At 34.2% G+C, this 26853-nt stretch overlaps 2 protein-coding genes across 2 annotated transcripts in view; one reads left to right on the top strand and one right to left on the bottom strand.

Moving 5' to 3' along the window:
- Positions 1 to 1929: 1929 nt before the first annotated feature.
- LOC128546274 (uncharacterized) lies at positions 1930 to 15108 on the bottom strand. Its single transcript, XM_053516647.1, has 5 exons — positions 15045 to 15108; positions 14432 to 14520; positions 5393 to 5600; positions 2420 to 2707; positions 1930 to 1934 (listed from the first exon to the last, which is right to left on the bottom strand). The coding sequence occupies exons 1-5, from the start codon at positions 15106 to 15108 to the stop codon at positions 1930 to 1932; spliced, it is 654 nt and encodes a 217-aa protein (XP_053372622.1).
- Positions 15109 to 15251: 143 nt separating this feature from the next.
- Positions 15252 to 26853, top strand: part of LOC128546275 (nodal modulator 2-like) — a 28526-nt gene continuing 16924 nt past the window's right edge. Inside the window, exons 1-6 of the mRNA XM_053516648.1 lie at positions 15252 to 15324; positions 21025 to 21218; positions 23157 to 23292; positions 24028 to 24128; positions 25565 to 25671; positions 26263 to 26335. Of these exons, the coding sequence (XP_053372623.1) occupies positions 15252 to 15324; positions 21025 to 21218; positions 23157 to 23292; positions 24028 to 24128; positions 25565 to 25671; positions 26263 to 26335 (684 nt within the window). The remainder of the gene's footprint in view (positions 15325 to 21024; positions 21219 to 23156; positions 23293 to 24027; positions 24129 to 25564; positions 25672 to 26262; positions 26336 to 26853) is intronic.

A 26853-nucleotide genomic window follows, 5' to 3' on the forward strand; every position in this document is an offset into this window, starting at 1 on the left:
GAGAGACAATCACCATAATTATGTTTGAATTTGACAGAATTGTGCCCCTTTAATTGTAACATAGGGTTTTTGGATAAAGTTTATGAAAAGTTACATATTATTGTCACTATTGAGGCTTTTGACTTGAAGCTTGCAGTAGTAGTTATCATAGTCTGCGCCAGAAGAAACAACCTCCATAACTCTATTTGGGTTTTGGTAGAATTATGCCTCTTTTTAAACTCTTTAATTCAGAGTCAGGCACTGAGAAAGGTCGAGCGTGCTGTATTACGGACAGCTCTTGGTTGCAATTGTGGTTTCTGAGTGGTGGGTCCCAGGTGCATTGGAGCAAGCGGTGTCACAGCTGATACAGTCTCTTATAGTCCTACTTATAGAGCGGCTATGTACTTAGTTTTATTTATGTATAATTGAATTGTAAACTTACATGTTTGCATATAGATAAGACTCAAATACTAATAAACTTTGATAATGTGGCAGTTGACCTAAATCCAACCGACACTGAATATTTTCCAATACAGGTAAATCCAATATTTGCTTTACAATAGATCTATGACGGATTATCTTTGAATATCCCTGGACTTATTGGACTCAACTGCCACATTATCAAAGTTTATTAGTAAAGAATAAAACAATACATGCATGCACAACACAACACAACCACAACATAGTACACACATACACACAACTTCAGTACACACACGCACACACACAAGCACACACACACACACACAAACATGCACCGCTTGAAATGAACACAACACAAAATACAACACAATACACTTGCAATAGTTTTACTGTGATTTTAATAGTGTAATGTACTATTTTTAAATAGTCTCATGTAATTCTATATAGAATGGCCATTTACTTGTATGATATGTGTGATTTTTATTGTTTGTATATGTGTATAAAATGTAAATGGATGAGACTCTAATAAATAAATAAACATGTATAACTCTGAATAAGTGCACTTTTGAAATAGTGTTTTTGGCAATTTATTATTAGGTTTTCGTGATAAAAATAATTTTGCTTGAAATGTTTTCGATTCAAAAAGAAATTTATGATTGGCATCAAGTAATGCAAAAAAAAGTAAACATTTAGTTGATCTTTTGATCAATTTTGTTGAAATTGTCTTCCGCAAAATGACGAAAAACCATATAAAGCATATAAAAGGCATTTTTGAAAGTGCCTGGAAGATTTTTTTCTTAAGAAAAATGCAACTTTCAAATAATTTAGCCTGCTTTTGATGTTATATATTTATTGTTTTGTCTTAACGTGGACTGTTTACACTAAATAGGAAGTAACTACAAATACAAATACAAATACATGGCATTTATATAGCGCAAAAATTATAAAATATTCTATTGCGCTTTACAATTACATAACACACATTTAAAATATATACATAAAAATATGAACAGGATTCTAGCACTTAGATTTAGAGATTTGGACATGTATAAATACTATTTTACACCACTTCTGATATTTTGTATTTTAACAAGACTACACTCATTGTTCATGAAACTGCCTAAATAAATGTGTTTTCAGTTTTGATCTAAAGCTGGCTTCAGACTGAATGTTTACAGATAGCTAGGTAGATCGTTCCACCATTACTCAGTGTTACGTGTGAAGTAGTCCAAATTGTAGTTTCATGCTGTTGATGAAATCTGGTATAATGAGTCATATGAGGATGTGGCAGTTACATTTTTGGCTTAGTTTTATTGCTTATTGTATTGTGAAAAGATCTAGACCATTGTCAATTTGAATTTCCAGGTTTTAGTTTTATTCATTGAGAAAATGTCTACATACGCGTAATTGCTAAACGGCAATTTTCAATGGAGCATTTTCAGAGGGTGATGTCTTTCAGAACAGATTATTTTTCTTATATCTAACATAACATCTCAATATATTTTCTAATTTTGGTAAGAAGACACGTTAATCTAAAAGAATATATATGGTTTGTTTTCATATCATTAAAATGCTCCAAAGTACTGAAAATGTCTCAAGACTTTTTTTAATATTGGGACCCCTCGCGGGTAACCCCGTTTATTTGATTTTTTTTCTATAGTTCATATATTCATCATACATAATTAATATACAGGAAATGAAGCATGAACAAGATGAAACAAACTACAATACAAGTACAAGTATAGTCTACAGATAGTAAAGTATGTACCAATTAAGTTCCTTCTTTATTTCATATCAACAATGAAATCTTGAGACATTAAGGAAATATTATCATAATGATTTATGATCAGCGTAAAAATAAAATTTAGTAATAGTTTTTATTCAAGACTAAGTAGAAATAGGACCTAGTAAATTGTAGGAATTTTGATGTCTGGAAAGAATTTACTATTTACTAATATTTAAAATCAATTTCAGTGTTGTAATGTTATAATTAATAATGGAATAACTTGGCACTTACATGTACTTTCTTGGAGAATGGCAAATGCAACCGCATGTATGGCGTTGTATCTACATTTCACAATAATTTCATATTTATAACCTGGCAAAAGACTAGAGCATGTTGATGTCCGATCGCTTTCTACAGTACATGAAACCTTATTAACATTTCCTCCATCATATTTTGAATCAGCCACAACGTCATAGGTCAGGTCTAGATCTTTTACATTGTCTTTCTGTGACCACGATATAACAAAACTTCTTGTTGTGACATTAGAGGTAGTAAGATTTACTGGCACTAAATCCAACTCTGAAAAATATTTTAAAATATAATCAAATAATGAATAAAAACAAATTTTCCAGCATTGGATTTTCTATCAAAAACTATATATAAAAATGTAACTTAATTAAGATTTGTAGTTCGTGTGAATTAATTAAAATAACTTTGTGCAGTTATTTCATAAGGTAGTTCTAAACGTTCGTTACACTGGCGGTCTTGACTATACGTGATTTATCCGTATAAAGTGAAGCAAAATGGGTTCGAGGTCCAATGTTTTCAAATAAGTTCAACAGAAAACAAGTCGAAAGATTTCCTGCGGCCAGAAGTTATACAGACCAGAAATTGTTGACAGTAATTTATGGGTGAATAACGTACTTGTTTTTTTTTATTATTATACCATTACGCTTTAATGTGGGAAATATTTCTCCATTCAACATGATTTACAAGTAGATCTATGAACTATGTATTTCTTAATTCTTAAAGTTATTGTTTTGAGCAAAAATAACTATATTTCCCTTTCATGTATAACATAACTTAATTTTAGCTTAACTGGTCACATTCCTTGACTATTGAAATACTTTACTAGAGCTTTCACAAATGTGATTCATGCCTTCACCTGGACTTATTCGACAACACAGGACCATAATCCAGGAAATTGAAGAGCAATTAACACAAAAACCCTTATGCACAACAAGGTATCAATATTGATCATTGCTGAAAGTTTGAATAAATTATATGAAATAAAGAATGAGGAATTCAGGTCACAAACATTTCTCTATATATATCATATAGAGTGCGACTATATTGCAAAAACGGCGTTCCATAAATGCGATAAGCCAATCGCATATCGGTAAAAAGTCACGTGAAATCACCCAGTCCCCATGTGCTACACTACTTGTTGCATTCCAACAAGAGCTTGTAGAACACGAAATGCCCTCCTTGTGGCATTCAGTAACTGCACAAGAAACAGAAACTATTTGGTCACTGTGCACTGGAAGTTTGACGTACTGACCTCAAATCAATAATTTTGGGTCATTTACCAGTCATAAGTTACCTCCGTATCAAATGTGATCTTAGACCAAAGCATTTTCTAGTTATTTGGCAAAAAATTTCTACTGTTCCGGGTCACTGTGACCTTGACCTTTGACCTACTGATCTCAAAATCAATAGGAGTCATCTGCTGGTCATGTTCAACCTCCCTATATTATGTTTCGTGATCATAGGCCCCAGCGTTCTCAAGTTATCGTCCGGAAACGGTTTAACTGCTCCGTGTCACTGTGACCTTGACCTTTGACCTACTGATCTCAAATCAATAGGGGTCATCTGATCATCTGCTGGTCATGATCAACCTCTTTATTAGGTTTCGTGATCCTAGGCCCATGCGTTCTCAAGTCATCGTCCGGGAACGGTTTCACTGTTCCGTGTCACTGTGACCTTGACCTTTGACCTACTAATCTCAAAATCAATAACGATCATCTGCTGGTCATGTTCAACTTCTTTGTTAAGTTTCGTGATCCTAGGCTCAAGCGTTCTCAAGGTATCTTCCGGAAACTGTTTATCTCTTCCGGGTCACCGTGACCTTGATCTTTGACCTACTAACCTCAAGAGGGGTCATGTACTGGTCATGTTCAACCTCTCTATTAAGTTTCGTGATCCTAGGCCGGAGCGTTCTCATGTGATCGTCCGGAAACGGTTTAACTCTTCCGGATCACTTTGGCCTTGACCTTTGAACTATTCATCTCAAAATCAAAATTTTATACTTCGAAGCTAAATAGATACTAGTATTTCTAAGTTTGACTGCATAGTATTGAAGTATATATTAAATTTCATTGATTATTGAAAAAACATGGACTATAATACTGATTTCTTTTCAAACGGTGTACTATATACATCTGTTTTCGTGATCTTAAAATACACCTTTTAAAACCAACATAACGTTCATGACGCATCACGAGTAATGTAACATCTGTTTTCGTGACCTTAAAATACACCTTTTAATAGCAACATAACGTTCATGACGCATCACGAGTAATGTAACATCTGTTTTCGTGACCTTAAAATACACCTTTTAAAAGCAACATAACGTTCATGACGCATCACGAGTAATGTAACATCTGTTTTCGTGACCTTAAAATACACCTTTTAAAAGCAACATAACGTTCATGACGCATCACGAGTAATGTAACATCTGTTTTCGTGATCTTAAAATACACCTTTTAAAAGCAACATAACGTCCAAGACACATTACGAGTATTATATCCATGCTCAAAATTATATTCCTTCATATATTATTTTTGTGACATATGGTAATTGTTTCTTCCAAATATTCATACGAATATTTCATTCATTCACTAACATATTAGCGCATTTAAACGTATTCATTCATGAGATAGACAAATGGTTTATCTTTATTTTAATGCAACGGCAACAACAGCAAATATATCAAACAAATTATATATATCTGTATACATTTTTTCATCTGTTACCTAGTTTGCATTCAGATCCTATGGTCTGGATAAACAATCTTATTATATTCCGCCTTAAATAGTTCTTTGACCTGGTAAACATGTATATATATATATATAATAAGACGGGATTTAACTGAGATAGAGAATTGCTAAACGATAATGAACTCGATAACAAAACATTAAATACCTCATCTATAATAAACACTGAGTCCGATGTTGATATCAAAGCAAAGTAGTTTATATTTACCATGTGTGCAAGAGTTGATACCGGATTGAAAATGACCTAATTCACATTGACATGTGTTATTTGTACATTCAGCAGCGCCGGATATAGCGGTATTGCACCAGTCGATTGGCCTGTAAGTGCAATTGACACCAAGAGCTGGTACCAATGTTGTTGTTGCAGCTGTCGTGTTTGCGGAGTCATTTGTTTCAGAACTGGCAATACCTCCAATCTGGACATAGTTAGAAAAATAATTGCATATATATTACGAAATCCTGTTCATAATGAAGTTCTGTACGACGAAGGTCAGTTTTGTTTCCTTAAAAGTATCCAACGTTTCTGTACATTAAGTGTGGCACATAAAATGTTTCAAGTAACAAAAATAAGGTTACAAAGTATTTTAACATATGCATTGATTAAGCAAGTGTTGAAGTACAATGTTTAATAAGCATGTAGGAATTTATATTTTCCCCAGTCACACACATTAAGAAGGAAGAGTATCTTTCTCTCAGATCGGACAGATAGAGAAGCATAAAATTTATTTATTTACGCCCTCAAGTTTTCATTTTCCTGGGTCCGTATTCATAAAGCATCTTAAGTATAAGTTTTGACTTAAGGCGACATACTTTGAAATTAGAAAAAAGTAGATGGGGTATGATAAAATTTACCTGCAAAAAAGTACAAAGTTTTGGTACATGAAATGGATATTGTTTCAACTGTTATAAGTACACAAAGGATTGCTCACTAAAATAAAAATGAGAAAAACTGAAACAAGAAAGTTATTGTTGAATTACATACGACTTATTGTGTACATTCAAAGTCAACAATTAATATTTTTTGTGCGAAAATAGTAGTGCTTTATCTGTCAAACATTTATCAATACCCTACAGATTCTAATTTAAAGAAAAAAAGTGAAATAAGTTCACTGTCTTGCTTTTCATTTTGCATATGTAAGCTAAAACACATTATTTAGTTTGTTTACAAAGTAATGCATAAGAAAAGATATGGTGGTCAAGGAATGCCACATTCCAAAACTAACAGTATATTCCCCTTAATACATTAAACATTTATTGTTACAGAAGTCGAGTGACTTACAATAAGGCCCTAGAAATGGTTCCATTATTAATTTTCAACTTGGTATTCATGAACTACAATGCACTTAAATATCAAAACACATTCAACAAACTTTTGAAAATGTATTGTCTTAAGGTTTAGGAGTATATCACCAAAACACAGAAATATTCTATAAACGAACAACATCGTTACCAATCTTATAACTAACCATTACATGTTCTGCCGTACTGTCCCGTACTTAAAATATTCTGAAAAAGTTGTCCCCCTTTGAAAATGAATGCCATTTGCAAAAATATAAAAATAAACAATTGCTGAAAACTGTGTTCCACCTAGTTATGTGAAATTTCAACACTCGCACGCTATTTCAAATGCATCAAAACGAACATGTGTAACAGTTCCTTGAAAATGGTGAGTTTTTAAAGGCGTTTGACTGTCCGGAAGATGGGCCCCTTTAGGCAGTCATTTTCCGGAATTCAATGTTTAAATCAGTATACTGACACCTGTTTTGTAGAGTAATATATACGCTATCATTACAAAAACTACAAAACATGTGTCAGTATACTGATATAAACATTGAATTCCGAAAAAGGACTGCCTAAAGGGGTCCATCTTCCGGACAGTCAAACGCCTTTAAAAACTCACCATTTTCAAAGAACTGTTACACAAGTTTGTTTTGATGCATTTGCAATAGCGTGCGAGTGTTGAAATTTCACACAACTAGGTGGAACACAGTTTTCAGCAATTGTTTATTTTTATTTCTTTACAAATGGCATTCATTTTTAAAGGGGGACAACTTTTTCAGAATATTTTAAGTACGGGACAGTACGGCAGAACATGTATTGGTCAGTTAAAATATTGGTAACGATGTTGTTCGTTTATCAAAAATTTCTGTGTTTTGGTGGTATACTCTTAAACCTTAAAAATCCCTAAAATAAGGTATGAAATTTGGTTGAGAGGTCCAATCAATGTGTATACATGTATGTGCAAAAGTAACATACTAATCTTATTCACGAAACTTACTAATACACAGCAGGCATGTCAGTGATCAAAACTGGACGAATATACAGTTATCCTCACTTTAATGTCATTTATAATTTGTCCTTGAATTCTCCACCATACTTTTCATAACTCTGTTTGCACGAGTTGCACGAGACTACTGTCATTCACGTAAAAAACGGGGTCAGACAAGTTGTAAATGCAATATCATCTTAACGTAATTAATGGATTATGCAGTTAAAGAAAAACTTTATCTCATAACGTAATGAACAAGTATAATGTTGTAACAACAACAATACTTACACTGATCTAAGTAGCAGTCGGTTTATAAGTGACTTTATTGATTCATTTTGTGTTTTGTTATTGTTGACAAAAAGTATAACGGAAGTGCCTCACAACTGAAGCGGAAACCAGTTTGATGCGCAAAGTAGTCCACTGTAAATAATATTTTTTGATAAATGTCCATAGAAATTAATAATTTTCTGATATTAAAGACGAATATCTGAATAGGATTCGTTATTTGATAAGAAATTATAATCATCGACATTTTTTTTTTAAAATCATACACGTGCTGACACCTAAGTTGTCTCCCGTTGTTTATTAGAGTTACCGTTCGTCCGGCGCAGTAATACTTTTTGCAGTGAATCGTCGAGAAGTCAGTGTGGGAAAATTAAAAACCATGTAAATAAACTAAAATTAACCACCTTTTCAAGATCAATTTCAAGTGATCGACGTTTTACATTTAACCCACCAGCCCTGTATAGCATCTTACATATCTGTTCTAAGGTATTCATTGTGTAGAATGTTATGTTATGCCCTTGCAATGCTAATCCCACTCTGATTTTTTTGTTTACATTTTTTATCAATGAGAAAGATGGCGTCCATCCCGAGTTGAAATGACGTGGCGTTAAATGTTTACATGTTTAAGCAAACCTGGTGCGTTAGAAAGAAAATCTCATCCCTTCAACATTATTTGTAACACTGGTATTGTATAAAACCTGTTTTTTCCTTATACAAAAGCTTAATATTTTGTGTTGAATGTACTTTCACAAAGACCTCTGTTTTCCTATTACATTCATAGTACCACATCCTTATCCACAAAGTACTGACTATTACAGGTGTCCATCAGTATTATATCAGTTTAGGAATATGTTTTTTTATCTTCCCACCATCAATTTCTTGAATATGCACCCCTCATACCCAACTTTTTTCTTCTTAGGCGTCTTATCAAGCTATCCGCAGCGGGGTGCGAGAACAGCCGCCGCAGAGACTTTCTGATATCAGACAGACCTCTGATTTACATTGAAATATAGAAGGATTAAATTTTGTTTTGACCATTCTTATTTCCTGCTTTGATATTTAAATTTATCACTGTTCCTACCATAAAATTCATTTTCTTATCTTTCCACTGGTGTATTTTTATTAATGTAACACTATTTCTTCTTGCTTCCAATTTCATTTGAAATCAACCATAGTATTTCCCTATGTAACCTATATAAAATGCAAGCAAACCATGTCTTTCGCTAACTTTAAAGGACATTTAATACTGTTTCTCCTCTGAAACAAATTTTATCACTGTTATGACGTGAAAGTATAACAAACAAAGAGAATGATGATACAAAAATATTTAAAGCGATTCAATAGCATCTTGCTTCCATTTGCATTTAAAAACGGCTAAAACTGCATTTTAGCCACTCTGTCCAAAATGTCTGAGTGTTCTGTTAGCTGGTAAGAGTTTCTGTCTTGCTTGAAGTATTCCGTAGTATAGAGGCAAAGATGTTAGAATTATCATAGCTGGAATACAATTGTATAGCTTAAGTTTTTTTGACTAATTGTTTAAAAATAGAAGATGAAATATTGCCTTTATCGCATTTTGCGTTACATATCGTTTATTTTATGTAAATAAAAACTGGTGTCAAATATGACTGTGTATTGTGGTCAATATCAAAGCCACATGTCATTGTTACGGTAAAAATGTAAATTGTCGCAACCACGTGTCATTGAAATATTCGGTCTTAGAATGTAACAGATTGTTACATGTGAAATGTCAAAAATCACAGTTTATAGCATCCGCGCTACACTGTGACTGACAGAATATATCGGTTGCATTTTTGTAAAGGTGAAATAAATGAGATATGAGAGCCTGCGAAATAAAAAATAGTATAACATTTGAGATTCAGTATAGAAATTATAAACAAAATCAGAATTCTTATCGGCTTTTACAGGGTTTTCGCTTCCATAGTTAAGTTATCAGAATCGGATCAATGTATAACAGAATAAATCACAGCTATATGAACATACAACTGTATTATTTTTACTGTTATTATATGTATTACAAGATTGCTATACGATATAACTGACTGATAGATAAATTTAGCACTACTGAAAGTATATACAATATACTACTGACACATAGATTCGAGTACTTAATTTTAATTATCATGTTTACGAAGCTTACAGTCGAACAAATAGTTGTCAAAACTATTTTAAGTCTAAATGTGAACAATATCTTTTAACTTGATATCTTTTAATTTAAAATGGATTTTAATATTACAATAATATCGATTTAAAATAAAATAGCATATAGCAGGTTGGCTGTTTTGCTTAGTATATACATGTATAAGCATGTAATGTGTTTCAGATTAATAGCAAAGTGTTAAGTATAGTAGCTGTCAGCATGATCATACCATAAAACTTCTGTAAACACAGCAGGTATCCGCGCCTGTATAAGGGTCAGTTATAAAAAGAAAAACTTGATGATAAAAAGAAATGAAAGAAAATAAACTAGATTTTTAAATAAATCATCATATTTCTATCCTCAAAATCTATCATATAACGTTGACTTTTTCGGAATTTTTTGTGAATACTTTCGATCACAGAAATGCGAATTTACATAACTGCATGCAGTGTGCGCTATCCATACCGATATACAACCAGATGTTCTGTTGCGCAACATATTATACTTAATTAACTAAGCAAATGCAAATGAGATAGTGGTCTGATAAGCCTAAAATTTTAATACTTAATTGTATTGCGTGACTGGTGTCTTAAATTGTTATTTCTTTCTGCTGTTACATATTGTAATTGCAGCAAGTAAAAGTTTCCACAATGTCAGACTGCCTTAGTCCATTTCATAGCTTGTACTCAAAAATGAACTTTCATTTAATAACCGGGTATCTCCGCATCGAAAGAAAGCCTAGAAGTAAAATGTTATTTTAACACTAAATGTTATAAATCGAGTGTTAAAAGCCGTTGATGAATCAAAATTATCATATCTGGATATTTTTAATTCACAATTTGAATGTTTTCAATTAAAATTTCAGTCACATATCACTGCTGAAAATGATTTTTATGATTTTAATTTATATGACTATATTTACATCATAGCTATGTTTTCATGAGGTTGGTTATTTATTCTGTTCATATTTCAGGTGATCATGAAAATATTTTATAAAAAAAAATTCTTGCGTTAGATATACGGACTCCCATTTCGTCCTTCCTATTCTTTTATAGATGATAATGATAACACTGTTTATTGGTGATCATTCTCGCATACCAGAGCTCTACCACGGTTCCCCGGTTCGTCTCGGGTACCATGTCGAACATCTGATGAATGAGAATGATTGGTGATAATACGTTATGAATGGTTATGTTGCCTTACGGGTAGATAAGGGGAGAAACTCGCATATCTAATTTATCTTATCAACGGTAAATACAGGGTATTGTCCCTTGATGAAAGAAGACTTTAGTTTAACCAAAGAAGTATAAAATTATTTTTATAGCTCTTTGGTTTAACATGTCCTCATTTCTGTATGAACTGTGAATGTAGCAATATGCGTCCCCTTAAATTGAAGATTTTACTTAAGTTTTTTGGTGATTTCAGCTTAGGTCTAAGTAAAAAAACTTAAATCCTATTCATAAAACAGCTTAAACTTAAGAAACGTAAGAAATGACTTAAGTCAGAAAACAAAATGGCGTCGTGAGTACGTTTAAAGTGTTGTTTTTCAGATAAAAGCACTTTAAACATAATTGTGCATGTTGTATCTGTTTGAAATTAATGTTTTTTTTTAATGTTTTCGTCCACAATAAAAGCCAAGAATTACTTATTAAGCTGTTTTATGAATAACAAATATACTTAAGTAAAATAAATGTCTTACCTAAGTAATACTTAAGTAAGTAAATAATCAATTTCTTATACTTAAGATGCTTTATGAATACGGCCCCTGGTGTTGTACGTATGTTGGCTTGTAGCCTTTATTGTTTCATTTCCGTGCGATGCTAGCTCTAAAAAGAGACATTCCAAACTAGTAAATAATAAGAATCTTTCCTTGGTTGAAGGTACGGATGGAAATATCTGACTCGATGGTAACTGTTTCGGTGGTAGCCAGATATTTCTATCAGCACCTTCTATCAGTGATAGATTCTTTTTATTGCATACCGTATTCTTTAAAACAAGAAACAAAACAAGAGCTGTCCGTAAGACAGCCAAGCTCGACTATTCGAAATATTGTCACAGAAGCAGGAAATTATTACCCAAAATGTTAAATATCAAAAGAGTTTTAAGTTTGAAAGGGGACATAATTTGACCAAAATGTATATCAGAGTTATGGGACTTGACGCTATCAACTAGTTTTATAATCCCGAAGAAACATGTTAAGTTTCAATTCAATATCTGCATTAGTTTTGGGATAGTAACTTGCATGTAAAACTTTAACCAGAATTTTCTAAGTCCAAAAGGGGGCATAATTTGCTCAAAATACATGTTAAGAGTTATGGAACTTGAAGCAGAGAGGTTGGTAATTGACCTAGAAAAAGAATAAATAAGTTTCAAAGCTATATGCCTTTTGGTAATAGCTGTATGTACTTGCACGCGAAACTTTAACCAGGATTTCTAAGTCCAAAAGGGGGCATAATTTGCCCAAAATACATGTCAGAGTTATGGGACTTGATTCTATCAACTAGTTTAATAACCCCGAAGACACATGTGAAGTTTCAATTTAATATCTGTAGTAGTTTTGGAGATAGTAACTTGCATGTAAAACTTTAACCAGGATTTTCTAAGTCCAAAAGGGGGCATAATTTGCCCAAAATACATGTCAGAGTTATGGGACTTGACCCAGTGAGGTAGGTAATTGATCTAGAAAAAGAAAAAATAAGTTTCAAATCTATATGCCTTTTAGTAACAGCTGTATGTACTTGCACGCAAAACTTTAACCAGAATTTTCTAAGTCCAAAAAGGGGGCATAATTTGGCCAAAATACATGTCAGAGTTATGGGACTTGACCCAGTGAGGTAGGTAATTGATCTAGAAAAAGAAAAAATAAGTTTCAAATCTATACGCCTTTTAGTAATAGCTGTATGTACTTGCATGTAAAACTTTAACCAGAATTTTCTAAGTCCAAAAGGGGGCATAATTTGGCCAAAATAAAGGTCAGAGTTATGGGACTTGGTGCTATCAGCTAGTTTTATAACCCCGAAGACACATGTGAAGTTTCAATTCAATATCTGCATTAGTTTTGGGAGATAGTAACTTGCATGTTTAAAACTTTAACCAGAATTTTCTAAGTCCAAAAGGGGGCATAATTTGCTCAAAATACATGTTAGAGTTATGGAACTTGACCCAGTGAGGTTGGTAATTGACCTAGAAAAAGAATAAATAAGTTTCAAAGCTATATGCCTTTACATGATAGCTGTATGTACTTGCATGCAAAAACTTAACCAAGGTGTGACGCCGACGCCGACGCCGACGCCAGGGTGAGTAGAATAGCTAGACTATTCTTCGAATAGTCGAGCTAATAAAACGAATGATTTTCTTTTAACCTATTGTGTTTAATTAGCATATGAATCTGCATTTTTATTCATAAGTCTTTCGTCCCGGAGTAAAAGACGAGTTTTTCTAGCACCGACAAAAATCCTGTTTTTGGATACAAGGAAATAAGATTTGACATTGTCATTGCCTTTTTAATTACAGTGAGGCAGCAGGTAGTAGATTATCTTAATGCTGGATGTGTGCACTGGAAAATGGCGGCATTATAGAAGATATGGTGTTGTAATAAAAATATATTAGAATATGTTATTTCTTCTTTAAAATGCATTTGAACATACTGTAAAAAATAACTTTCAAATCAAGAATAACGATAATTATATCTCAAATTTTAACAACCCTTTTCAGGTGTGCTATGTATGAATTTACTGAAAGTATCAGATATTTTGAACACTTTTTGATGTGTGCAATATACGAATTTACCGAAAATATCAGATATTTTGAACACTTTTTGATGTGTGCGATATACGAATTTACCGAAAATATCAGATATGTTAAACACTTTTTGATGTGTGCAATATTACAATTACCGAAATATCAGATATGTTGAAACACTTTTTGATGTGTGCAATATACGAATTTACCGAAAATTCAGATATGTTGAACACTTTGATGTGTGCGATGTACGAATTTACTGAAAATTCAATAAGTTGGACACTTCATGTTTTGCGATATATGAAGTTACCAGAAATATCAGGTATTTTCAAACTTCTTGATGTCTGCGATTACGAATTGACCGAAGTATCAGATATGTTGAAAACTTTTGCGAATATTGCAAGATTGTCAATGATGTTATCATGGGTTAGAACAAATGGAAAAGTAGCTATTAAACTTTAAAACCCCTGTGGACATAATAGTAAGTACTCCCCCCCAGATACATGTTCTCTATACCTTTATATAAGTAAAAGCCCTGGAAAACACTTTTTCTAGTATCAGTTTAGCTCCAATGAACAATTGTATTTTGTATTTTTTACAGTCAACCTCAAGAAAGGGAGGAAAAGATGTGTCATTAAAAACCCCGCCCTTCTTTTTCCCTTCCACCAAAAAATTTATCATGAAAAAAGTATAGAATAATGAAATTAAAACCAACCATCAAATCCTAACATAATTTCGAAAGTTCTTCATGCAAAATTTGATATAAAAGGAATTTCGTTATCATAATGTTTTACCAGTGTCAGGAAAAAACTGGTTATGTAGAACAAAACTACAGTTTCATATTGTTTGCAGATAATCATCTTTCCTGTTTTTAATACGGTACCTGTAACAAACAAATGGGCTATTCCAGAAAATATCCGCACCCCCCTATGGAAGGCATTTCAACCCCAAAAAACCCCCCTTTGGGCACACCCCAAAAACCCCCCCTTGGACAAGCATAAGTAGGAAAACACCCCGCTGACAAAGAAATTATTACTCAGTGTACCCCTGGGGCAACCTATGGAAGGCATTTTTCCAGAAAAACACCCTCTGGACAAGCCATTTCAAAAGACCCCCTGGACAGACACCCCTGGACAACCTATTGGAAGGCATTTTTTTTGAAAACACCCCCCCGGACAAGCCGTCTCAAAACACCCCCTGGACAGAACCCCCTGGACAACCTATGGAAGGCAATTTTTTTTGAAAAACACCCCTGGACAAGCCGTCCCCAAAACACCCCCTGGACAGACACCACCTGGACAACCTTTTGGAAGGCATTTTTCCCGAAAAACACCCCACTGGACAAGCCATCTCAAAACAGCCCCCTAAACGGACAAAACCCATGGAAGGCATTTTTTCTGAAAATACCCCCTGGACAAGCTGTCTCAAAAGACCCCCTGGACAGACGCCCTGGACAACCTATGGAAGGCATTTTTTTTTAAAAACACCCCCCGGACAAGCCGCTCAAAACACCCCCCTGGACAGACACCCCCTGGACAACCTATGGAAGGCATTTTTCCTGAAAAACACCCCCCTGGACAAGCCGTCTCAAAACAGCCCCTAGACAGACAACCTATGGAAGGCATTTTTTCTGAAAAATACCCCCTGGACAGCTGTCTCAAAAGACCCCCTGGACAACCTATGGAAGGCAATTTTCCTGAAAAAAACACCCCCCTGGACAAGTTGTCTTCTGAAGGACCACCCCTAGAGACACCCCTGGAAAACCTATGGAAGGCATTTTTGTCTGAAAAACACCCCCTGGACAAGCACGTCTTCAAAACACCCCCTGGACAGACACCCCCTGGTCAAAACTCGGAAGGCATTTTCTGAAAAACACCCCCCTGGAGACAAGCGTTTCCAAAACACCCTGGACAGACACCCCTTGACAAGTTCTACAGGCTGAACTCACTAAATCCAGCTGTTCTTTATTTCATATAAATCCCCTCACTTAATAACGGGTTTTCGACATTTTCTGTGCATATCAGTTTTCAGAGGACTTTATTCCCTTAAAGAACTAGATCGCTACATTAGAAAAACAAAAGAAAGGGGGGTGTTTAACTTTTATTATGAGAAAGCTACAGTTCGTTAAATACAACCGCTGATTTACTACTTTTTCGCTTCTGTCAGTTTCTCTTTTCGTGACATTAAATTCGTACGGCGCCATTTTTATCTTAGCAAGCGACTTGGAATCATGCGATTTCAATTAGATGCAAAAGTGTGATACATTGAAACGCGGAGGGTTTAAAAGTTAAGACACGTTTTGTGCCGTGAAACTGCACTAGGAAAGGAAAAAAGATTAGTACTATTTTTATTTGGATACTTGTGAATGGACTGCGGAAGGGCTTACATTTTTTGGTAGGGATCAGCCTATAAGAGAAACTTTTTGTTCTGATTTTTCCATGAATTTGCATTTCATTCTCAAGGTACACCTATTTTACAATGTTTTGCTTAGTTATGGTGCAAAATATGAGAAATAAGATAGAGATAGACAATTCATTACAGGTCACCCCCATCCCCCAAAAATTATGCAAAAATTTAGCCCTGTGCAAGCATTTTTTCAATTTATGTTTACCTTATTCGTGGAATTCACATTTAACATCCATTTATCGTACGATTGTTATGTCATTTTCAGCAGAAACATGCTTATTTCAATTTTTTAGACAACTGAGTGCTAAAATGCGAGAAAAGACATTTACTAGGTCCTAAAATCGAACCTAAATAGTGGACACCTGGTCGAAAATTCGATCTAAATTCCAAAAACACAAGAAATTTTTACGCGTTTTCGTCATTTGTGACCGTTTTACATCATAAGAATTGAATTAATGGCATTTCCATTCATTTCGAGGGGTTTTCAGAAAATACCATGTATGGCCCTTATAGGCTTGGAACACCACTAAATCCAGCTGTACTTTTTTTCTTATAAAATCCACTCATTCATATCGGTTTTTCGACATTTTCTAAAAAAGCATATCAGGATTTTCAGAGACTTTATTCCCCATAAAGAACTGATCCGTACTTTAGAAAACAAAAAGGTAAAGGGGGGTGTTAACTTTTATATGAGAAAACTACGTTCGTTTAAATACAACCGCTGAATTTACTACTTTTCGCTTCTTTCAGTTCTCTTTTCGTGGACATTAAATTATTACGGCCGCTTTTTTAATTCTTAGTTGCGATAGGAACATGCCAGATTTCAATTGAATGCAAAGTGATACATACTGAAAAGCGGTAGGGTAAAAGTAAGCACGTTGCTGCCGGGAAAATGCACTAGGATAGGAAAAAAGATTAGTACTATTTATATTTGGACTACTTGTGACTAGACCTGGGAGGCTTACATTCTATTTGGTAGTGATCAGCCTATAAGAGAAATTTTTGTTTGATTTTTCCATGAATTTGCATTCATTCTCAAGGTACCCTATTTCACAATGATTCTGCTTTGTTTTGGTGCAAAATATTGAGAAAATATAGAGAAATGACAATTCATTACAGGTCACCCCCATCCCCAAAAATATGCAAAATTTAGCCCTGTGCAAGCAATATTTCAATTAATTTACCTTATTCGTGGAATTATACATTTAACATCCATTTAATCGTACGATTTTTGTCATTTCATCAGAAGCATGCTAATTTCCATATTATTTAGACAACTGAAGTGCTAAAATGCGAGAGAAGACTTTACTAGAGTCCTAAAACGAACCAAAATAAGTGCCACCTGGTCGAAAATCGATCTAAATTCCAAAAACACAAGAAATATTGAAGCGTTTTCAGGCCATTTGTTACCGTTATTAACATCATAAAGAATAGATTAATGGCATTCATTCATTTTCGAGGTTTCAGAAATCACATGTATATGGCACCCTTATAATGGCCTGAACACCACTAAATCCAGCTGTTCTAATTTCATATAAAATCGCCCTCACTTTTCATAACCGGTGTTTCGACATTTTCTAGGCATATCAGATTTCAGAGACTTAATTTCCGCATAAAGAACTAGATCGCTACTTTAGAAAAACCAAAAGATAAGGGGTGTTAACTTTTATATAAGAAAACTACAGTTCGTTAAAATATCAACCCCCTGAAATTTACTACTTTTCGCTTCTTTCAATTTTCTCTTTTCGTGACATTAAAATTCTTACGCCGCCATTTTTATCTACATCGATAGGAAACATGCCGATTTCATTAGAAAATTTTGCAAAGTGATACATACTGAAACGCGGTAGGTAAAAGTTAGCACGTTGCTGCCGAGAAAATGCACTAGGAAAGGAAAACAAGATTAGTACTATTTATATTTGGAACTACTTGTGACTAGACCTGCTGCGAGGCTTTACATTCTATTTGGTAGTGATCAGCCTTTAAGAAGAAATATTTTGTTTTGATTTTTCCATGAATTTGCATTTCATCTCAAGGTAACGGCCTATTTCTCAATATTCAGCATTGTTTTGGTGCAAAATATTGAGAAAAATAAAGAAGAAATGACAATTCATTACAGGTCACCCCCATCCCAAAAATATGCAAAATTTAGGCCCTGTGCAGCAATAATTCAATTAATTTTACCTTATTCGTGGAATTTACATTTAACATCCATTTAATCGTTACGATGTTTTTGTCATTTTCACCATTCAGAAACATGCTAATTCTCAATATTATTTAGACAACTGAAGTGCTAAAATGCGAGAGAAGACTTTAATAGGTCCTATAACGAACCAAAATAGTGCCACCGATGGTCGAAAATTTTCGATCTAAATTCCAAAAACATAAGAAATTGAAGCGTTTTCCCTCCAGTCCATTTTGTTACCTTTTTAACCATCTTAAAGAAATAGATTATGGCTTTTCCCTTCATTTTCGAGGAGGTTTCAGATAAAACATGTATTGCCCCTGTATAGGCTGAACACCACTAAATCCAGCTGTTCTTTATTTCATATAAACTCCACTCACATTCATGGAATGGAATGTTGAACGTTGTATCGACATTTTCTAGCATATCAGATTTCAGAGACTTATCTTCCCATAAAGACCTAGATCGCTACATTAGAAAAACAAAAGAAAAGGGGGTGTTAACATTTTAATATAAGAAAACAACAGTTTCGTAAAAATACCACCCGCTGAAATTACTACTTTTCGCTTCTTCATTTCTCTTTCGTGACATTAAATTCTTAACGCCGCCATTTTTATCTAGGCATGCGATAGGAACATGCCGAATTTCATTAGAATGCAAGTGATACAATACTGAAACGCGGTAGGGTACAATTAAGCACGTGTGCTGCGAGAAAATCACTAGGAAAGGACAAAGATTAGTACTATTTAATTTGACTACTTTGTGACTAGACCTGCGGAGGCTTACCTTCTATTTGGTGTGATCCGCCTATAAGATAAATATTTTGTGATTTTTTCCATGAATATTTGCATTCATTCTTACTCAAGGTACGGCCTATTTCACATGATCTATCTTTGTTTTGGTGCAAAATATTGAGAAAAATAGAGAAATGACATTCCTTACAGGTCACCCCGCCATCCACCCCAAAAATAAAGGCAAAATTTAGCCCTGTGCAAGCAATATTTCAATTTAATTTTACCTTATTCGTGGAATTTACATTTAACATCCATTTAATCGTACGATGTTTGTCCAATTCATGTCAAAACATGCTAATTTCAATATTATTTAGACAACTGAAGTGCTAAAAAAAATGCGAGAGAAGACATTTACTAGTCTAAAACGAACCAAAAAGTGCCACCTGGTCGAAATTCCGATCCTAATTCCAAAAAACAACAAGAAATTGAAGCGTTTTCAGCCATTTGTTACCGTTTTAACCATCATACTGAATAATTAATGGCCATTTCCATTCTTTTTTCGAGGGTTTCATAAAATACATGTATTGCCCTTTAGCCTGAACACCACTAATCCAGCTGTTCTTTATTTCATTCATATAAAATCCATCGTCACTTCATAACGGGTGTTTTTCGACATTTCTACATATCAGATTTTCCAGAACTTATATTCCCATAAAGAACTAGATCGCTACTTTAAAAAACAAAAAGAAAAAGTGGTTTTAACTTTTATATAAGAAAACTACAGTTCGTTAAATACAACCCGCTGAAATTACTACTTTTCGCTTCTTTTTCAATGTCTCTTTTCGTGACATTAAATTCTTACGCCGCCATTTTTACTAGCATGCGATAGGAACATGCCCGATTTTCATTGAGAATGCAAAGTGATACATACTGGAACGCGGTAGGGTAAAAAGGAAGCACGTTGCTGCCGAGAAAATGCACTAGGAAAGGAAAAAAGATTAGTAACTATTTATAGTCTGGACTACGATTGTGATTCAAGACCTGCTGAGGCTTACATTCTATTTGGTAGTGATCACCCTATCAGAGAAATATTTGTTTGATTTTTTTCCATGAATTTTGCATTCATTTCTCAGGTACGCGCCTATTTCACAAATGATTCTGCAGTTGTTTTGGTGCAAATATTGAGAAAATCTAGAGAAATGACAATTCATTACAGGTCACCCCCATCCCAAAAATATGCTAAAGTTAGCCCTGTGCAAGCCAATATTCAATTATTTTTACCTTATTCGTGAATTTACATTTAACCTCCATTAATATCGTTACGATGTTTGCCAATTTTCCATTCAGAAACATGCCTAATTTCAATATTATTTAGACAACTGAAGTGCCTAAAATGCGAGAGAAGACATTTTACTAGTTCCTAAAACGAACCAAAATAGTGCCACCTGGTCGAAAATTCGATCTAAAATTCCAAAAACACAAGAAATTGAAGCGTTTTCAGCCTTTATGTTACCGGTTTAACATCATAAAGAATAGATTAAGGCATTTCCATTCATTTTCGTGGGGTTTCAGAAAAGAACATGTAGTGCCGCCTTATAGCTGAAAACACCACTAAATCCAGCTTTCTTTTATTTCATATAAAATCCACTCCACTGCATAACGGTGGTTTTCGACATTTCTAGCTATCAGATTTTCAGAGCCATATATTCCCACAAATACAGAACTAGATCGCTACTTTTAGAAAAACAAAAAGAAAAGGGGGTGTTAACTTTATATAAGAAAACTACAGTTCGTTAAATACAACTCCGCTGAAATTACTACTTTTCGCTTCCTTTCAATATCTCGTTCGTGACATTAAATCTTACGCCGCCCATTTTTATCTAGCATGCGATAGGAACAACCGAATTCATAGAATGCAAAGTGATACATACTGAAACGCGGTAGGGTAAAAGTAAGCACGTTGCTGCCGAGAAAATGCACTAGGAAAGGAAAAAAGATTAGTACTATTTATATTTGGACTACTTGTGACTAGACCTGCGGAGGCTTACATTCTATTTGGTAGTGATCAGCCTGAACGCTTTACTGAGACCACTTTCCGACCACTACCGGCTTGGATTTTTTCCCATCAAAATGAATATATTTCTACATTTTACGCTTATTTTACTGTTAAATACAGCTACTGTGCAAGCTGATGGTGTTCTAGGTTGTGGAGGGTTTGTCAAGTCAGACGTAGACATAAACTTTTCCCTAGTAGAGGTAAAATATCGATACAAAATAACAACTTTGTTGACAGGACTGTCAGGAGAGTAGTTTGTCCTACGTGTTCTAAATTTTGTCATTGTACATCTATTTTTCTCTGTAAAAAGATGCCAACTTTCAATTAACATAGGCCAGATATTGCCCACCTCCCGTTCTCTGTTTCTTTAGCTTTCGTGATGAAAAAACCTCGTCGTAGTCTAACAAACTTGATGTGATCCTAGGAAATATTGAGTTTTTTTTCTTGTACGTTATGGACAATATCTCCACTCGCATCAAACACTGGAAAGACCAAACTAGTGGAGGAAATTTCAGATGAAATCAGGGTTTTTTTTCAGCCGTTTTTATAGCCGTTATTCGGCTATATTCCCAATGCCAAAAAGTATGTTTTTTTCCCAAAATGAGTGCAAAAATTCCCAATCTACAGTCTGAAAAAAAAATCATCAAAATTGCACTAACATTGACCAAATTATGGACAATTTTGTACTGGAAGTATGTTAAAGGGGTTGTACAAAGTGAAACAAGTGTATGAGAAAGTGCTTAAACACATCCTTACTATATCCTATAGGACTAAATATTTCCCAATTTAGAACATTTACGCGTCAAAATTCCCAATTTTGGGGGTATAGGCTATGTTCCCAAATTAGCTAGAAAAAACCCTGGAAATTGTCGGCGCAGCAGATATAGGTTGAAATGCTGATTTTGTTGCAAATACGAGATAAATTCAAATAAATCTTACGTGTATCAAAAGGGGATCAGATTCCTCATTGATTTATATACAAGTTACCAAATGATTTAAAAAATTATGAGTTTTTGATGATACAAACATATGTATGTACTGTACACAATTTACCATTCACCGAGTGACTACACTGCAATTTGCGCAAGCGATAAACATGATAAAACCAATAACTTTACATGATGTTGTACTGTGATTTATCCTCCTTTATTTTGGTCCTTTGAAGTTTTGACGGTTAGTTTGCCGATCACAAATATAAAACAATCTGATGGTCAAATTATTTGAACTAAACCTCGTCGGTTTCTGGTTCTGGTTCTGTTCCTTGTGAAATCGTAATATGAAATAAGGCATAGCCTCAAAGAAATCAGGTTTAACTTTCAAAAAGGTATTACAAAGAGACTAATTAATACTCAAAAGAAAGTAAAAATTCGCAAGAACTTACTTACTTGAAACAGCTTACATTTAGAGTCTTCATATGATACCATACAGCAAATATCATTCTTTGCAAATTGTACGCAAAGACGGTGCCATGGTGACATCATTCCTATTACCTTTGTCCTTGTACTGGCTGTAAGATTATTAATGATAGTATTTTCCAATTTATCTTTTTAAAGAATATCATAATTTTTCAACTAACTGGAAACCTTTCTTGCATGATCTTGAGTGTTTAATAATTTTCAGCAGTTGAATGAAGTTTTGTATTCACTGCGAAGAAAACTTCTGCTCCACTAGGGGCTCCTTTCTAGCTTCCAGCGAAAGTTTTAAAATCCACCACTTAGTGTGAAAATATACTTGCGTTACCATAAAGCTTGATTCTTGAGCAGCTTATTCTTCAAACTCTCTTTTAAAGATGCTAAAGATGTTAAAAATTATATTCCGCATATTTTATGCTGATAAGTTTGGTACCTGTAACAGGTCTGAGTGCCTGTGATATTTTTACATTTGCTACTCTTTTTTTTTTTCTTGATACAATGTACTTGCTGCAAAATGTTGATCTACAGAATAAAAGGTATTTTGTTCTGTTTAACTGATTTTTGATGGATTTACCTCCTTCACTTAATACTTTCTGCAATTTGTATTGTATTTTTTGCATATTTTACTCCCATTTTTAACCATCAGTGAAGATAGTGTTGTGTTGATGTCTTACAGGCATATAGATGTACCTGTCGCTCATATGAACAAAAAAATCCATTTTACAGGTAAAGTTGTATACGCCACATTGGAGCATCAAATACCAGACAGATTGTGCTCCCAACACTGGCTACTACCTGATACCTCTATATGACAAGGGGGATTTTATCCTCAAAGTTGAACCACCACAGGGATGGACATTTGGTAAGATATCAGCCTTGGTTTTTATATTGAGATTTCTTGTTCTTGTGTGTTTGTCTCAATAAACAGGTCGATTTGTTTAAAGGGGCATAGGCTAGCTCACGATTTTTGTCTTGATGTTACGAATTCATTTGCTAGAAATTATCAATAAAAAAGTAAAAGGCAGTGCGATCCATTAAGTACAAGACAATATTCAGTTATAAATCACTTGTGTTCACTGTAAGTTATGTAGAAACATTGTCTACCGAGTTAATTATGCAGTAGAAATTTATTTTGAAATACCTGATAGGAGAAATCTGTCTATACTTAACTGTGAAGATTACTTCATTGTGACATTATATTTTTCCAAGAAATGGCAGTGTTGGTACTTCAGCATTATGCTAGAATGTCAAGGTCACACATGGAGTTCAGAGTTGACTTGTTAACCTATCCTAGTTCTAATTTTGTCCAAATATAATCTTATTTCCATTTTGTCTGTGTTTAACAGTGTGAACCTGTCATAACTCCCACTCATGATTTATTCCAAGTTTAACAATATTAGCTTGTCCTAACTCTTATTTTGTCCAAGTGTCAAGGGCTCAAAATTATATATCTGTAAAGAGTGTTTAATAGATTCAAAAGAAAAAAGTCTAATATGGAGGGTCATTACATGAATATATGACCAGCAAATTAGATATTTTTATATATTGATGGAAGACACAACAGGTTGCATATTTTAACAAGTAATTTCCTATTCAGAGCCTGAGAGTGTGGAGCTGCATGTTGATGGGGAAAAGGACAAATGTAGCCTGGGAGAAGATATCAACTTTGTCTTTACAGGATTTTCTCTCGTTGGCAAGGTAATTTTTAAAGGGGTATTCCGAGATTTTGTCAGAATATAGATTCATGCTATTTTTCCATTTAACACTACAAAGTCAGTGAAAAGAAAAAAGAAGAGACTGTATTGAACAAAGTCTTACTATAAAAGCTACTCTTTTTTTTTCGAGTTAATGCATGTCTATATGATCTCACAGTCAGAAAACTTTCAAAATTTCAAAGTTGTATTTATTGGGGTGTAAAAATAGGGGCAGTTATATCTTAATGTTGTTTTCATGTAACACCCTAACCATACCTAGGCATATTTGATAGATATAGGAAAAGCACTGTAGAAATAATGCATACTCATCAACTCGGAAATAATACATGTGTCCTTAATACAGTATTTATTAAAAAGCAAAAATTTGCCAAAATATACTTGTATGTCTGAGGTTGAAAAAATAAAGCATAAAAGGAAGTATGAAAAACTGCAAAAAACCCATTTAGAAGGTCGAGTGTACCAAACTTTCCAAAAAGGGGCCTCCATGGCTGATTGAAGGAGCTGACTTGGAATCACTTGCCCGTCCTCACTGTTGCAGGTTCAAAGCCTTGCTTGGAGTATAGAATTCTGTCAAGGGGGATAACCATCCAGCTGTGGTGGTTCTACCCAAGTGCCTGAAGTAACATCTAAATGGGGCATTTATTGTTTTTTTTTCCAAAATCAAAGCTGGAAAGTTTACCTTTGACCTGAAATTGTGACTTATCAAAACAAAAATTAAGAATTTTCAAAATAAACTGAGGTTTAAGTTCTTTCAAAACATTTTGCTTTACACAATTTATTGTAGAAAAAAACAGGTATGTTGGTAAGTATATTTCAGTTAAGGAGAGAGTTTCAAATAAGCTTACAGCTTCCTACTCAATCCTGTATGCCTTTTGATATATGTACATGTTGTAAATGAATCGTCATTAATAAAATATTGTTTAAACCAAGTATATTTCAAATGCCACTCCTTCAAAATTAACAAATTTGACTAAGAAGATTTCATATTTATAAAAAAAGACTTAGAACAAGTTGCCTAAGATACAAAATATGCTCTAAACAAGTCATTAATACAGTACTGCACCAAATTGTAAACACAATATTGAAACAGTCATGAATGCAACACTGGACTAAATAGAACAACCAATATACATTAATGAGCCGCACCATGAGAAAACCAACATAGTGCGTTTGCGACCAGCATTGATCCAGACCAGCCTGCGCATCCGTGCAGTCTGGTCAGGATCCATGCTGTTCGCTTTCAGAGCCCATTGCAATTAGAGAAACCATTAGCAAACAGCATGAATGCACAGGCTGGTCTGGATCCATGCTGGTCGCAAATGCACCTAATGTTGGTTTTCTCATGGTGCGGCTCATTTATATCTTAAATCTATCTGTTTGATGTAATTGAAAGCTGAATTGTGTTAATGAATATTTCAGGTGATCAGTAAAGGACAGGTATCAGGTCCTGCTGGAGTGACAGTCAGTCTGTACAAATCTGGATCAAAATATGTTCTACAGACAGTGACCACAGCTGAGGATGGCAGGTAAGACTGGCATCTACCAAAACTACTTTACTACGGTGGCTGATTTCTGCCATTTTGTTCTGGCATTTTGGTGCGTTTGAAGAGTACCAACCCGCTAATGTGACAAATTAGCTTGTCAATATGACAGATACATTTTTTGTGGTATCGGAGTGTTTATTTCTCATTCTGGCGTGTTTGTGCCCTTTAAATATGCCAGAACAAAATAGCAGAAATCAGCCCCTATAATTTAACTGATTTGCAGACTGACAAATATTTTCACCACATTTGACATTGTGAGATTGATATAAAGCCATTACATAATTTTAGTATTACACTGAGTTTAATAACACTTTGATGTTGACATGGTCTCAAGTATAGAAGACGATTGTCAAATTATCTATAATAGGTAAAGAAAGAAGAAATTTTGATGTTCCAGCAGGAGATGCTAACGTGATAAAAAGAATATGAGGGCCCAAACATATATAGGCCAACAAACCTTGGAAGTTACCTTGTTGATATTTTGTTTATATGGCTTGTGATTATGTTGACGTAACCAGTTTTGAAAATACCTGATAGCGGTGTCACACATGTTCTTGTTTACTAATGTTCCAGCTACCAGTTCAAGAAGATAATGCCAGGAAAATACAACATCAAAGCAACACAGGATCAGTTTAGGTTTGAAAAGGTAAAATTTTGCAGTTAATTATTGTACAAAGGCTAGAAAATAATAATCCATTCAATGTCATGTAAACTCAACTTAGAGTGAAAGAGCAATTATGGGACCAGGGTTTCAGAAATCCCATGTCCTGAGCCCGGGGGCTACCAGAAAATTCTGTCAGGCTACTAAATTTTTTCAGAGCGTGCCCGCTGGGCTACCCTGAAACTCTGTATCGAGTAGCCCAAAAATCAATAATTTAGTCTTCAAATATAATTTTGATAGTTGTCTATAATCCCCATGTTTATCAAGAGATACACACCCGAGGCTTTAATTATCTTACCACCTACTGTCACAATCGGCAAACAATTAACCATTTAATCGTACCCGCAGGCAAATGTTTACAAAAACATGTGCACGAGTGATTTTAGACTGCTCCAATAACATCAAAGTAGCTGATTGGTATTGTTTAAAACAATATGCAAACCAGTCTTAAAATTACGTCATTTTAGCGCCACCTGCCAAAGTGTACTTTCGGTTTCGCTGAC

This window comes from Mercenaria mercenaria, chromosome 10 (assembly GCF_021730395.1).
Source record: "Mercenaria mercenaria strain notata chromosome 10, MADL_Memer_1, whole genome shotgun sequence".
Classification (NCBI taxonomy): Eukaryota; Metazoa; Mollusca; class Bivalvia; order Venerida; family Veneridae; genus Mercenaria; species Mercenaria mercenaria.

Bases quoted from the DNA above. Each gene is read 5' to 3' on its own strand.
- LOC128546274 (XM_053516647.1), bottom strand. From the start codon at position 15,108: ATGCCTTCCATAGGTTGTCCAGGGCGTCTGTCCAGGGGGTCTTTTGAG. The intron at 14,521-15,044 runs GTATTTTCAGAA...TGTTTGTTACAG, and splicing joins TGAGACAGCTTGTCCAGGGG to GTACCGTATTAAAAACAGGA. The intron at 5,601-14,431 runs GTAAAACATTAT...AACTATGTCCAG, and splicing joins CCAGTTTTTTCCTGACACTG to ATTGGAGGTATTGCCAGTTC.